This window comes from Centruroides sculpturatus, unplaced genomic scaffold, assembly GCF_000671375.1.
Source record: "Centruroides sculpturatus isolate CEXI.00-Female unplaced genomic scaffold, Cexi_2.0 scaffold136, whole genome shotgun sequence".
Lineage (NCBI taxonomy): Eukaryota > Metazoa > Arthropoda > Arachnida > Scorpiones > Buthidae > Centruroides > Centruroides sculpturatus.
In genome coordinates, this window is record NW_019384534.1 from 315,343 (window position 1) to 332,235 (window position 16,893).

Here is a 16,893-nt window from a genome sequence, read left to right on the forward strand (position 1 = left end):
AAATTTCGAATTTTTAACTCTACAACAATTTTAGAACATTTGAGTGGTGGTTTTTGTTGTTGTATCTTTTAAAGCTTTTGGTGAACTTTGTGTTCATCTTTAACACAAAAGAAACTATATTAAATTTTACAAGTCACAAACAGAGATTAAGTTCTTCTAATCAAGAAAATATGTGGATAATGTTTCCTTGTAGACGATCTGTATCATGATTACTGATCAAGTGATGCCACTAAAGATGCTGCATTGATTAATTAACAAGAGGCTACACATGTTACGCTCATTACGGTCCAGACCCGCAATGGAGTTGAATAGCTGGAGAGAAGAATAGAGAACAGTGCATCAAACAGCACCTCACATGTATAATGGGAATTTGGTTCGAATCTCGATCCCCATTGCAGTAAATTATAACTGGATTGGATTGATGAGATAAGCCAGAGAATGCTTCCCAAAGAGGAAATCTAACCTAAGTCACAGGAAACTGACTCCCATTTAAGCATGTGAAATAAACCCAGAAAATTCCAGGTAGCAAGCCCGTTGGCCAGGAGCGAACTCAAGTGCAGTATACACTGATTTTATCCACTCGGCTACTGGTGGTGGGTATTTTGAACTGTTTGTCTACTCATCAATAGCGAGGCTTTACACATTTTTGGAGTTATAATAATGGCCCAAAGTATATACTTTTAGTTTATTTCAAAATATAGCGGAAAAGTTTTTCTCTAAATGGTTCAAATCCTAACATATAGATTTGCTCGAATATAAAATGATCACCAATCTACAGCATTTTTCATCCAAATATAATACCTACAGTCTTATACACGAAACTGATAATCCACTTTAAATTTTACAGGACTTTATTATAAATAAAATACTCCAAGGAAGTTTTCCTACAGGAATTCTAGTGTACTTTAAGCGAACCATCAAAAATTGACAAAGAGTCATCCTTTATAGAGTTTAACTACTTCCTTCATCAATGAATGCAACAAATCATTAAATATTTAAATTTAATTTATTGTACAGTTCTTGGTTTTGTTTATCTTTTTCTGTATTTTGTATGTATTGTAAACATTATTGTTCAAATAGTTTCTAAACAATTAATAAAGCCAGTGCTGAGTGGATTAAACCACTAAACAGTTGTCAGGAGGCCACTGTTTTCTTAACGTGTGTAACACCTAAATAGGAGCCTGTTTCTTACATAAAGTCCTCTGAAATCTTTGGTAGATCGCTCACGTGTTGCATTACCTTATCACATCAATCCGGTATTCTGGCCTTTGTGAAGTGAACCAGCAGAAATTTAACACAACCATCTGCAAACTGATATATGCCCTAAACTACTGTATATTATTTCTGCCCTGTGGGCACTAAGCTTTTTGAGGGTGACAATGGAGCGACTGGGTTGTGAGGAACTAGACCCAACCACCCCCCGAAAATTTTCTGGAATTTTTGATTCCCAGAGCCATAGGTTAACGCCTAAACCGTTTCGTTGCTGCAGGATAGTTTCAACTTCATATATTTTAGTGGTTTAGCAAAATTAATTTTATAAATAAATATTATAGATAATTTAGAAAGATGAAGCAGCAGAAATGGGCATTATACCCATTTTAATATCTTCTTTTACTACATTCTCCTTATTATCATTTGAGAATTTATGTGTTGAATGTATGTTTTAATCATTCACTATTAAGGTATATCGCGTGTCTGAGAAAATCTGAGCCACTAACCGTAAATTTACAAGCATTAAAATACCTCCCTTGGGTCACTAAACGCCATCTTCCATCATATTTACTCTGTCTCCATCTATCGGCAGTGTATATAACTAACACAAGAATGGACGAAGGACAACGAACAGAACTGCCAGCTCGCAGGAAGGAAAGATAAAAATACAAATAGCTTTTGTTTATGCAAGAGGAAAGCCTTAATCACTTTTAAAATGATAAATAAAAGAAAAGTTTCTTCTGAAAACAATGGAAGCGCCTGGACGGTGCCAGGGAAACAACGACCACGTATCCGGTAGATGGCGCTGTGCTAGAGGGATTAATTAGTCATGTGGTCGAGAAGTCGAGACGGAAAGAGGATGAACTATGGGTCAAATTTTAGCTTATAGTGAACCGTGAAATGTATATAACCCCGTTTCTCGGTCAGTTTACTTGGAGGAACTGTTGATCTCAGCGCTTCTCGACATTATTCTTAGGATTTATGGCGCCCTAGAAGTCTCTTTCACATAAAACTTGGATCGTTGCGCTCAAAGAGCTGACTACGCGACATCTTTATAGCGGGTTAGGGTTGCTGCCTTCTCAACCTTAGACCCTGAATTTTCCAATGACGAGAGCATGTCATTCGGCGAATTTCTTTGCTGAAGGAATGCTTTTTTGAGGTTGCAACACGAGTGTCGTGGTGGAATACCACAAAATTCCAAAGGAAATGGAACACTTCCGATGGCACATGTTGGAATGGTCAAAAGTCTCGTCAAGACGATTGATAAAGTTGCGGTGATGGATTGGGAGGATTTTGATGTATGACACTACCACTTGACTCTGTACTAAGTGAGGTTTTTTAAGGGTGCCATACTTGTCACTTTCTCGATATGACAGGATTTTTCGGGTACTATAGTTATAATTTAGTTCTTCCGGGGAAATATTTTTAAACATCTGACTGCGATCCGTCGTGTCTTCTGTACACGTATCGATCGAATGGTGAGTAACACGCATAGAGATTAGAAAGACCAGCGGGCGATGATCACCAAAACACATCAACAAAGGCAAAAATTCGTGATTAATCTTTAATATTCTTACAAAATGTAAGGATTATCTTTAAAGAATAAACATATGATCCCGATGATGATTCGTTATAATAATTGAGGAAGAAAAGTGACTTACCAGTTGGCACTCGAACCATATAGGTACTATGAAGCAGTTGGCTGGTGACACCCGTTCCACACAGAAGAAGAGAAAGGAACTGTCCCAGGATAATAGCTTTCCATACTTCCCTGTATAAAATTAAAAAATCTATAATTAATTTCTCAAATGTGAAATTTGAATGTAAACATGTGAATTGGAGAGAAAACCACAACTCTTTGCAATCCTTCTGTTACGCAAACCGTAATCGTTAGCATTAATTAAAGTAAATACTTTGAGGAAGATGATATAACCACGTAAAACTGACTATTTTGGAGAGCTTCCAGTCATCACCTTAGCAAGTCGTGACAATAAACAGATGCGCTCGTTTCCACAATATCGACACGCTTTCAAACACCAAACTGGTGATGTACTCTAAAACTTTACAGTAAAATGGTATAAATAAGAACACTTTATTACACCCAAAAAACATAATTCTAAAATATATTTCCTAGTTGAAGGAAGAATCGAATACCCAAAACAAAAGGACGTAAATGAACCTGTTTGCCACTTTCGTGCTGTTAGATGGTTTTCGTTACTGTAAAAGAGTACAATAATATTTATATTATAGGACAAAATGGTCATTAATTAAAATTAGCAGTCATAATCGCCATAATAAGCTATGAAACTTGTAGATATTAGTTGCTGCTAGAAGATATTCATTGATCCAATGGATATCTTCTAGAAGCAACGATCGTAAAACAATTAGTTGCGAGTTAATGCTCACCAGTTAATACGCGAACGACCCATTAATATTGGCCAGAGCGTTAGACATCTGGCATTTTATCTCCCTCTAACGAAACGATTCATCTAACAGCTAATGCACCTGTTCTTCAGCATCACGGGACTGATCAGCATCGAATACTTGCTAGCAGATGTCGATATTTATGGATGAAAATATTGCTCCTATACTGCACAATGCTCTCTTTTGTCTTCCTTCCCTCAGTTATTTGTGCTAGACTTGACAAGTTAGATGACATTCGAGTCAATCGATGCATCGACGTAGCCAATTTAGGGAATATTCCTGATAGACGGGACGTGTCAGCAAACAGAAGCGTAACCAAAAAAATCTCTCGTTAAGAGCGACAGTACGACAGATTCTTGGTAATTAGCCACAGAGACGTCATTACAATCTCTGTAATTAGCCAGAGTATTTACTTGTAGAATCCCATCCCCGGGGCCACTTCTAATGGATGCTGTGTGTTTTACAGTACGTATTGAAACCATCCCCGCATTCGTTTCTCCACCTTTCTGCAATCACAGACATGACAACTTATCGAATGTAGGAAGGGGTGACTTCCAATGTCGTTAAGCGTGTCATCTCCCGCCAAAAGCACTTGTTTAGATTGCCCGAGGCATAATACTTTGTGTCGTCTCCTGTAGGATGAGATGTAAATACTCTCAGATGCTCTCAGTCTTTTGTTATCCAAAGAATCTTGAATCTCTACGCACCAACGATTAATTTTATTGACACAATGCTGGTGAATCAGCAAATTGTAAGTCTCTCCATACCTTTTTATATGGGAAAATGCAAATACAACTGGATTAATGTGATTGGAGATAATGAATACACACGCAGAAAACTAAATCCGATTTAAAGCGTGACTCAGACGTAACAATTTATATTTATTGATCTGTACTAAAGCTAAATGAGCCAATTTTATAGTGAAAATTGCCATTTTTCATGCAAGAATATCATAAGTAAAAGGATCATACGATCAAGGATATCCAACTCGAGTGAATCCGGATCATCCCAAACGATTAACTTCTATTGACAAGTTGATCCTATTTTTATGCTAAGAGATTCATTTCAACGGAATAATTACAAGATTTATCTTAAATTAAAACAATTTTCAAGCATAAATTGTACAGAATATTTTTGTTCTTCCCTCCAGCGTACTGTTATCCATGTTGAGATATTCGTTTTCTTGTAAAGAGAAATTAATAGCTTACCTTAATGGCAAGAACAGCAAATTACATTAGTCTTGGATGCGTGTTATACTAGCAGCGCAAAGACTTGCCGATGTTTTATTGTCAATTAACGTCTGATGTCACTCGATTGGTGTCTACACACCAAGGAGACTATCCGGCTGGTCGCCAAGCTGGCGGACAATGACAGGAAATGATAATGTACCGTCGGTATGAGGTTGTCATCTGGTACATCTGCAGAAACATAGTTTATCACCTTGTTAAAGGAGCTACTTCGACGGCTCCTTTCTCAACTGACTTATAGTCTATATGTTGCATTCCACACACAATGAGATATTCGCATCTATGCATTCTTCTAGGTTATCGATCGTGTTGTAAGAAGACTTGCAATTCAGTTTCTACTATAACTATAACGAGTAATATTATTAATGTTTCTGGTATAATCCAACTGATTCTATAATTTACGAGCTACATATTAAATATCACGTATAAATGAACATATATTTGCAGAGCATAGATAAATTCCAGGTAAAATAATTATTAATTTAGCGACTCGATTTTTATGACAAAATTATTAAATAAATAATTGTCTTGAAAATAAAAGATTTCAGTAGACGTTTGGGAAAGACCCTAAACATTCATAGGATAATTCTAAAACATATTTTTAATGAAGCAATTTGATTTGCAAAGGAGGGTCATTCAGGAGGATGATTATCAATTATGTTATATTATGTTGTATGTAAATTTAAATGATTAATATATGGCACATAATTATGTTATATTATAGAAAACAGATATAAATACATTAATTTTAATTACCTGGAGATAAATTTATGTGTAAAAGAATTCAATTCAAAAAATTTTTTGAATTTGAAATATTATAAGTTTCTTCTTGCATATATTAAGATAAACTACTTGAAGTTTAGATGCATATTTTAAGTCATGTTTTCCACCTAGATACATGTTTTTTCTCACTGTTTCACATTCTTCCTCCCTTCTTTTTGTTATAACGTAGCTGTTTTCCAGAAAGGAAAATAAGATTTTCTTGTTATCCGTGAAGTTTTTATCCTGCTTTTTGTCTCTTCTTTAAAAGTGGTTGCTGAAAAAAGATGTAATCAATAGAATAAAGATAGAATAAACTGTATAAAGCCACCATTTTTGGCATCTCATTTTTATATTTCCGTATTAAGTTTACAAAGTGGCATCCAGACTTATATTAAAGACTCCATATCATGCGGAATATATGCATACAAATGTACAAAAATCTAATAATACTTTTCATAACTTTCATAAACCTTTATAGACATATAAACACAATGAAACTGTTGAGTCGCAAAGTGCTTCGATAGCTCTGGTATTGAAACATGACACGAATACTCTGTGAATTTACAATCGAATATTTTACCACTTTTAACCAAAGAATATTGGGAGTGATAAACAGTTTTACAATCCTTTCTTTGTATTTAATTTTCTTAGAGTGTGTCCTAGATTTTTAATACAAGATTTCAATCATAAAAAGCTTAAAAGTATACGAGTTCAACTTACTTTAATCATACTTCGCACGTAAGTATAGTTCATTACGAACTGGTTTTGACTGAATCTAATCCTTTAAAATAATTAAACTGCTTATTAAGTATATAAAATTATTATCTAAATCGCATTGAAGGTACAAATACATAGATACAAAATTAATAATGCTCTTTAAGAAAAGTTAATTCATCCCAGCTTCATCCCTATTGAAGATGCTCTTTCAGAAGAGTTAATTCATTCAGTTTCATTTCTATTAAAAGTACTAAATTAGTTAAATCAATACATCTTAGCTTTATCCAGGTTCACATGAAACAGGAAAAATCCCAAGTGATTCACACGAATTAAAGTACTGTACCTTCAATATAGAAATTGTTCACGTTTCCTTTATAGACTCAAGTTATATATTTAATATATTTAATTATTGATCAATTCTTCAAAATATAATTACATAAGAAATTAATTTCAATTATTCGAGTAAAGATTAGGAAGACCTTATATAAGCGAGAGAGAAGAGAGAGAGTAAAGAGAGAATAATTGCCTGTTATTTAGAAAATATAATGCTCCATTGGGGGATATGTCATCAACTTTCATGAATAATTCCATTAAGATTTAGCAATGAACCATTAGAGAAGTTTGTGTGTAAAACAGTGTTTAATTGTTGCATATATTAAGTAAGTTTCCTAGGAGCTGGTGAGGTCAACTACCTGATCTTTAGAGACTCTATGCAATATATTTAAGTCATAATAACTTAAATATTTGTTTATATAAGTTATAAATTCGTAAAATATTTACTATTAATTAATTTATATTTCAAACTAAAGATATGTTGTTGAGGCGTAATGCAATTTTTGATAATTTACACCAGAAGTATACTCTTAAAGCTAGAATGATTAAGTAAATACTAATTACATATTCCTCCATTAAAATCATAATTTTGTATAAAATTAAGGTATATAATCAACTTTAACACAGAAGAAACAAGTTATTTTACGTTAGAATGCACAAAAGATAATAAAATCAATGATGGAAGAGGTTGAAGATGATGCGTAAGGAAGCTGGAAGGGCGTATGCGTAATAAAAAGCAAATAAATATTACTAAAATACTTTATAAATTTTTATATAATGGTTGAGAAAAAGTATAGGCCTATAATTTAAACAAAATAATTGATATGTAATAATCAATAACGATGGTTCAGAGTGTTTAATAAAAGTGATGATAATGGCATGTATATCAATTTTAGAGGTTCGTATATATGTAAAAATATCAGAATTCTAAATCCTGGATGATAGTTTTTGGCCTTTAAAAACATTAGTAAAGGTCAAAAACTAGAGAAGTATATTGAAAAAAGGATAAAGATTGCTGTAATGAACATAGAAGAGATTAAATAAATGACTGAATATCGAAATAAATGACTTCCTTCTGTATTCATATAAAATTTCATGATAAAATGTGAGTAGAAAGAGGTTGTTACATTAGTCTAACAACTGTACATTTATAGGTAAAGTAATTATATTCCTTTTTTTATTTTCTCTGCGAGAAGAAACGAGAATTGTATTGTTACTTATCCATACCACATTCTTCTGAATAAGATACAAAAAAGATTGTTATCTCGTGCCATTACACTCCAGACTTATTCACCATTTACTTCGTACAGTAACCAATTTCGGTTATGGCTAATACCCGGGAAAACAAGTTCTAACTTCGTGACACGAAGCTAACAAGAGCTCAACTAATTTCGTTTTCTTTCGAAGTTACCCAAGAGCAGACGAAGAAGATACCTCCAGGGATGCTCCCTGCTGGCTGGATTAGGATTATTCCAAGAAAAATACGAGACAGAATGGGTTAGTCAGAGAGTAGATACCATTCTTCCCGGGTGGTGACGCCGTTAACGATTTCGTAGGGCAGTTACAAATTGGAGGGAGAAGCCAGAAAGACGGATAAATCCCACCTTAATGAGAAAGGACGACGGAACACGGAGAAGGTTTTACGATGGATAGTCGAGGGGAACAAGATTGCTCGATAATCTACGACACCTCCAATGTCACAGCAGCTGTGACGCCTTTGAATGGCGCCAAAGAAGTGTGGCGTCACCCCTGTTTACCATACAATGTCAGTAGAGTCACGTAAAGGTAGATACCATGCGAGCTAAGTTTCCATCAAAATAGTCCAACTTCGATTTCTGATGTTGTAAAGGAAGAAGCAATCTACAATGCTACTCCACTGTAGTACTCTACTCTTCAGGAAGGAAGAAAAATCTAGTATGTTACTCCACTGTAGAGTTATACTCTTGACGGAGGAAGAAGACCCATACGCAACGAACCTAATCCCTGTTGGTTACGACGGATTGCTAGATACTTTGGCTCGTATCTAGTTGAAACAGATTAGCGGAAGGACAATTTTAAAGAACTACGGGAGTTCCTGTGCCCGACAAGATTATAGTTTTTTTTATTTTTTTATTTTTTGAAGAAACGGTGTCTACTGGTAAGAAGCTTATAGAAGAGAACCACCCTCCACTTCGCGCACAGAAACGTTTCGCCGTCTCATTAATTAGATTAAGGCTTTCCGTTCGATGCCTTCAAAAATTTTCTTTCTTTTTTTTTGTCGTCATCTTTTTTCTGGACAGCTGACTTTTTACTTCGGTTTTCCCTCGAGGTTGAAGCGGTTGGTGCCAAACATTCATTAATTATCAAACACTGCTTGCTGCTGCGCGAATTCTTCTTCTAGTCGTACGAATCCAAAAAAAAAAAAAATCAAATCCAGATAAGAGATTTTTGTGTTTTACTTTTGCTCGTCTTCTTATATCTATGAAATTTTGATATATTCTTAAAATTTAAGTTATCTCCAGTAACAGAATTTAATTCTTTTCAAAATATGGATGAGTGCTCTTAAGATTTTTTCACGGTCCTAACGTTAAAAATTTGAATAAAATTAATGTTTTAGACTTGCAATAAAAGTATTTTGCACCTCATACTTGCAGCAAATTTAATTAATAATCATAATTTAGCTGGTCGTTTAAACTTAAACCATCCACTTAAGTCTTTTCCGTTTCCTGAAATTACAACCAATTTGGATTATCATCTTATGTTAGATTTGTTAACTTGATGAATAATTCTTTAATATTTTACTCAGTAATAAGAGTTCGAAGTTCTCTAATAAAGGATAGCAAGGAGCAAAGAAACCAGAATCCAAATATCTGGCGGGTTGCCAATGGGATCTCCTCCTCCTCCTCCTCCTATCAGTCCACGGTCTCTGCGCTTCCGACCCTCAGGTTTGGCAAAAAATCGCCGTCTTCCGCCGCTCTAGCAAACATCGATTTAGTAGAAGGACGGCGCCATCGATAGAAGCATCTCGTTTCATCTAGAGGTGGATGGAGAACGAAAGATGGGGGTGGTAGCATTCTAGAGAAAGTAGAAAGAGAGGGAATCTCTCATCCGGTCGACACGAAGTTGGTTTAAATCCGATTCGATAGATCAGTCGAGTGGAAGCGTTGGCGTATAAGCTTTGGGCCATTTAGACATCCGTCCTCCTAGTGTAAAGCAGGGGAATGAATCTTTTTTCTTCTTCTAGTTGGCAAACAAGTCAAACATCGGCGAGAAATAACGAAAAAATTGTATCTAACCATGAAGACATCACCCGAAATTCGTCTTTTCTATATCTTGCCTGTTTTTAAAATTCCAATTTCTTTGGCAAATTCCACGCTCGATACAGATATATCAATCCTACGATGTTCACTCTAGATTTACATTCAAGATTCAAATGGTACTATAAAAAATGTTCCATCCTTTTCTACTTTATTCTTCATCAATCTTTATAAATTACATATTATAGATGGATGAAAATGAAAGAATTTTCAGTTCTCCATCATTTAACTTCTGTTTTCATGGTTATTGTAGAGAGAATACTTCCTTTTTGAGATGGTAATTTGAAAATTTGGCATTACATTACTTACTAATCAATGTTTTACTGTTATAACAAGATGTTACAATGATTCCTGATATACTGCACGCCTTTCAAGATTCGCATGCTATTAATACGTTGCACTAAAAAATCGTTTGTAATCTCCGTACTTTAAAGGTTAGTTTTCAGAAAATTGGCTGAAAATTCTTCAGAAAAACTGAAAATTTTATATTGTTATAGGTCTATACTCGCACATTATGCAAAATTTCTTTGATAAAATTCATTCTCGTATGAATGCAATGAGGTAAAAGTTTCAGATTAAAGTGAGTTTGATTTTTATTCCATAGACCGCGCGTATCAAATTTATAGATTTACTTAGTTATATATTACTGATATATGTTATTGTTAGACTATTTTAAAGTTTAATTAATTTATAAATTAGATGAACCATCAAAATTACTATTTAATAAATACATACAGATGCATTCATTACATGTCTACATGCTGTACTCCTTCTATGTAATTAGAGTCATAAACAAAGGGATGGATGGAGGAAGTTGATTTTATGTGAAAGCAAAACAATAGGAACAAAGTTAGACATTAATTAGGTTAGCAATTGCACGGAATACAGATGCAAGACAACGAACTGATGCTATCTTGCTAAACTAATAAGAAGAATCTGTTCAAATGCTTCTGCTCTCACGTCGAGATGGCATAATTTAAGAAATTGCTCTTCAAGTTTCATGCTGTTTTATGGAATTAAAAGAACGGATTTTAATTTACGACTATAAGAATCTGAAGAATTTATCATGGATAAAATAATATAAACGTGCAGTAAATTAAAAATATATATATTGAGAAATAGAATCGTCACAAGGGAATACGTTTAAATTACTTAAAGATTTAGATCTTGTTGAAGAGAATGTAGCACAGGAAAATCTCTTGATAATTATAAAAATTTCATTTCATAGATTTAGATCTGATTAATACTTTATAAGCATTCTGATACTCTGTTCTATTCCATTCGTTTCAATTTCCTTAAATTAAATTTTGTTTACCTCGTATTCAGAGCAAATAAAACTTTGAAAAATAAGAAAATCAATACTTTTACTTAAAATTCTATCAGTTAAGTCAGAGATTTAATCAATTTTTTTAAAATTAATTCTATTTAAAAAGATATTTTAATTCCAAATAAACCAATTGATTCCTTCGTTCCTCGATGTCATATTATGGCATCCGAGATGCGGGATCTTAACTCAATTAATTAATCTACTTGATTATGTTGAATCTTTAACTGAATCAAGCGTTTTAAATCTTTACTCAATTAAGAAAGCGAGTTAATGAGGTTTTTTGCAACTAGAAAGTTTGCATCAAGATCGTAATTTATTTAAGAATTTGCCAAGTGATGCTGAATGAATTAAGAAGCTGAATCTTTAAAATGTTTGAGATGTATACGAACTTTTTAAATTTAGTTAAGATGGATAAAACTAAACACTATTAAAATGTAATTCAATTAATGGATGGATGGATAAAATAAGGCAATGCAACACTTGGGCAATCTGCCAAGGATTCACCCGGAAAGCAATGCCTTCCGGATAAACTTTCTATGGGAAGCTGACCCTTATTTAGGTGTTAGACACTTGAAAAAATCTGAGAAACTTCCTGCGGCTAGCCTGTTGGCTAAGCATGAACTCTGGCCTGAAAGCTATCAGTGTTCAGTGGTCTAGTCCACTCGAACACTGATGGGCTCTTCAATTAACGAAGTAAATTTAAAAAAAAAAAAACTATTCAATTTTCTAGTCAAATTTAAATGTAAACTTGATTAAAATGTTTTTAAATCAATATTTTTGGTAGCCCACCAGTCGCCAATTGTATAAAACTGAACACTTTCGCGGGTTCGCACTTCATCAACGGGATGGGGCGCGAAGTTTTCTGGGTTTTTCAGTGTCTAACACCTAAATATGGGCTACTTTACCATAGAAAGTCACCCCTTTTGCAAAATCTTCCTATGTTGAGTTACGTTATCCTATCAATTCAATCGATAATTTTTTAAAAGACGTTTAATCAATACATTGCTTTATCCAGGTAAATATGTTGTATTAATCATTAAAATGTAAATATCCAATAAATGCCAACAAGCAAGATGAAAAGCAGCAAAGAAACTGAACCTACGGTAAAAATATTCTTATATTTTTACATATAATGTACAATATTCAGTTAATTATTTAATAAAGTACTGTACACTCGCAAAGTTATTCTCACTTTTACCATTTAATCAATAGATACAACGTTTAAATGACAATATATTAAACATATGCTATATATCACGCTGTTAAATTAAAGACCATGATACCGCGTACACAGAATGATTAATTATTGCATACTTGATAACGATAGGGCTATTAATTTAGAGTTAGATAGCATTCACAATCCTACTGTATTGTAGAATTACTTATTTTCTAGCGAAATGTCAAGCATGCCCTGTTTGTTAGCGTTATAAATGAGATAATAATAAGATTTAAGAAGCTCTAATGGATAAAATTTATCATAAAAAATTGATTTTTACGCGATTTTCCGATAAATATCGCTACAGATCATAAGTGCAGCAAGTAAAAATATTTTTCTAGTCTTTGTACAAAAAAAATCGATTACATGTCAAGACATTTTGCATAAATATCATCATTTATTTAAAATAATCGCTTAAATGTTTCAGCTTTTAAGAAATTTGGATTAAATTTTTATATCCGAAGTGATATTAATAAAACTCGCCATATTTTCTAACGGATTTATGCGAAAAATTCTCTAAAAATCGTTAATAACGAACGTTGTAACCGTCTTTTAAAATTAACAATACGTAAATGACGTCAATTTCGAATTCGAAACTGACGTCGTTTGCGATAAGTGACGTCAGTTTCGAACTGGGATTTTATAAAGTACGGTAACTGACATTTAACGTTCGGTAAAGTTGCGATGCCTGATGACTAACGTCATTTATCAATTGTAACGTATGCATAACGATTTTTACAGATCATGTGATCTTCAAAAAACTGCTTTTACTTAAATCACTTAATCGATAAAACTTTTATGCATACTGAACTACTGATAAATGACGTCAGTCTGCTGCTTGGCATCTTTACAGTCCGATAGATATCAATTTTATATTGGTGATTTATACATTTATACGCCATTGTTAGTTTATGTATTAAGGCTAATAATGGCCAAATGGTGTGGTTGCAGAGTTCACACTGTTTGTGGTCTTTAACCTCTTAATATTAGAAGCTTTCGTAACAGGACCATAGAATATATCAATCCAAATTATATTTGATGGTTGCTTACAGTAAAGACTTTAAGGAATCTTCGAATTCAACTCATTCCTCACCGATGCCACGTGTCTCGAGTATCAGGCGCCGTCTAGACAGTACAAGGTATTACACGTTAGCAAGATGGGACCGGGTTGGAGCCTGTTTTCTACATCTTTGTCCACTTCTACCACTTGTTGGATGGGTAGACACCCGTCAAACAGTCGGGACAGCTGTCTACTCTCAGTTTGAAGAGAAATTATGAGGAATTTCGATTGGAGTAAATGGTCAAAAGTTAAGAGAAGAAGAATGAGTCAATTGTACTTTCTTTGAAAGAAGAGGAAGGAGAGGTGAAGCCGTCAAACGGTATGGTCCGTAACCGGATTAACAGTTCTAGATTGAGAATTCGAGTGACAGCATTACGGGTTTAGTTTTTACTGAGATTCTCGTCACGAATTCAGTCGACAGCCTACCTACACCTCGATGTCGCCGTTTACTTTATTGGACGTTGTCGGATGTGGCGCCAGACCAATCGTCCTCAACTAAACTAAGAACGGGTTTAGTGAAGCTCCAAATTCTTGCTCTCTCTCCTCCCCCGCTTCGATGTAAAAAAAAGTATTAAGTTACACTGATGTAGTGCCACTTTTTTGATCCGGAACTAGGACAACATTCTGTAAAACTCGAGTGAATCTCTAAGAACTCGAACACCTTCTTCGTGTCAGACCTACGGGGTGTTCGTGAAGTGTTTTTCTAGAGCTAGTTTGGCACGTTTCCAGAATAGAAGAGGACACGCCGGAATGTGGAGAGGTTTCCGTATCTATAGAGACTCCGAAACCACCAATAAATCAGATTTCCAGAAACGATTAATTATAACTGAGTGGGGTGGATGCGCGACTTTTAACTACCAAATTATGGTAAATATTGAAAACGTTCGATATCTCGTGCCATCATTTATGGCTTTTTTTCCTCTTTCTCCACGGATGAAATATGTCGCTAGACGACATAATCCATTAATTTGCGATCTTATCACGTTATCTGGAGGAGCATCAACAAAAAAGAAATCACTTATGGAAACTTAAACGGAGTAAATTAATAGTTAAGCAACTTACCCACTAAAGATCAAAGGTTTTATGAGCCTTACTTAGAGACATAAATATAAAATTGGATCTGAAAAAAGATAAGTAAAGCGCCAGTAACGAAACTAGCAGCTAGTTATCACTATTTGAGAAGAGTAAGTATGGATTCACTTAAAGAAGAAAGACGATTTGCGTCCAATTTGCATTTTATTGCCAAGAAGAGATCGATTTTTCTCATTTAATTGCGTTCACCTTCCCCCCGAATAACTACAGATGGGTCAATATCTGCGCATCGCTCCTGCACAATCTATACGAAAACTTTGCCTCAGACCGGAACTTGGCGCTTCCACTCCAATGGATCTTCGTGCAGATTTTTACTTTCACCTCTTGTCTCACGTTCCAACCACATTTGGGTGTATGAATATTTCAGATGACAATAAATTTGAAGTTTAGTGAATGGTTAATACAAATATACCATTCTAGGATCATTGTTAAACCTCAAGGAGGAAGCTCTTTGAGGATGAACAATGGATTTTCGTGTATGTAATTGGAAAACACGAAATTTTTGCAGCAAACTTGCCAAAAGTAACTTCTTTCGTGCATATTCTTTGACAACTAGACAATTTTTTTTAAAATCGATTGCAGACACTATGCTTTTCGAGGATGGCGGCAAATTCGTTTCAAAGTCAACCGCTGTGTCATTTGAGAGAACGTTGAATGTAGTTCTATAGGTATTCATTGACAAGAGGGTTGCACAGTATATCGATCTCCTACTACAGTTATGAGAGTTGTGCTTATAGCTACGTCAGATCGATCGAAGACGGAAGTTTCTTTAACTCTTGGAATATTCAGGATCCACCGTACAACAATTTCTAATCAGAATTAGCATGTAAACATAAGTCGCTTCCCTGGGCACGTGATTTGAATAAAGAAAACAATAACACAATTGTACACCAGAAGGTAAAATATTGCTCCTGTGGATGGTGAATCACAGCTTCGAGTTGAAGGGTCGAACGAAAAGATAAAATAGGGAGATTAGGTCGCGGCCTACCAGAAAGGGGGACAGGGATTGTAGCGGGAGTAGAGATAAGCTCGATTTATAGCTGCGGTCTCTTCTAAACACTACATCTTCTCAAATGAGAGGAGTGCAAGTCGAGGAAATCTCAGATTGGTGCATCGATAGTTCGAGGTGAATATTCTCGTTTGAGTTTTCAGTAAACGAAACTCGTTGCCAAGAAACTTATCGCCATCACTGTGAATGTCGGGAGGAGAGCAAAAGTTTCTCCTTCCTGTTCAGCAATAATTTTCTTTTTTCTGAAGATAAGACGAGTTGTCAGATTGAGAAAATTGTGTTTTCTCTCTTGTTCGATCAGCGATACGGTTCGATTGTCCAGCTTTTTTTAAGCTTCAAATATTGCAATTTTGTACAAGTACACGAAAGAGAACTTAATGCGTTATGTCTGTTTGATGTTCCGCTCCAATGCATCCTCTTATGTGAAAACAATTAGAAGCAACGTAATTCACACTCCAAAAATACGGTGTAAAATCGTGTTAGAATCACAAAACTCCTTTTCTAACTTAATTCTATATTTTTTCTTCTATGATTTCTAGGCCATTTTATCAATTTTTTAAGGTTGTATATGTGACTTCATAACACGTGAACTCCAATCGATAAAGGCGTGATATTGAAGACTTGTTGCTTTAAGTACAGTACTTGGCCATCTTGCTATCGCTAGTACATGAAATATTTTAGAATGTCTGGCAATCTGACTGTAGTGATGAGTGATGTTTCAAGAAAATAGCAAGAAGCAACGTGAAGAGAGGTGAATTTGCCGGGGTTGAAGCTAGTATTCAAAGTAACAAGCAATAAATATGACCTTATTTTCGATTTTTATCTGCAGGTATTGTAGGTTTTACCAAGATTGCTGTAGGGATTTTTACATTTTACTTTATTCACAACAATTCTACAATGTTTAATCATTGTTATAATCTTTTAAATTCGAATTTATTATGTATTAGTAAAATAAAAAAAAAAAATCGGTCATATAAGAGTAAATACGCAAGAGAAATAAGTTTGATAAAATACGAAATTTTAACAAAGATTCATTGGTTAAAAAATAAATATAATTCCGCCTTTTCACTTTTTGACCAATTGTATGATATTGCTTAACAAATTTGTAATTCCCAGCATTATTCGTACAGATTTTGCAGAGAACCGCTTATATTAATAAATTATGTTTAAATTTTATTTTTACCCTTTAATATATATA

General features: G+C 34.3%; 1 protein-coding gene across 1 annotated transcript in view; it reads right to left on the reverse strand.

Annotated features, from left to right (window-relative positions):
- Positions 1 to 1,666: 1,666 nt before the first annotated feature.
- Positions 1,667 to 16,893, reverse strand: part of LOC111623128 (solute carrier family 35 member F2-like) — a 103,340-nt gene continuing 88,113 nt past the window's right edge. The window contains exon 2 of the mRNA XM_023365612.1: positions 1,667 to 2,983. Coding sequence (XP_023221380.1) covers positions 2,770 to 2,983 — 214 coding nt within the window. The 3' untranslated portion in view covers positions 1,667 to 2,769. The remainder of the gene's footprint in view (positions 2,984 to 16,893) is intronic.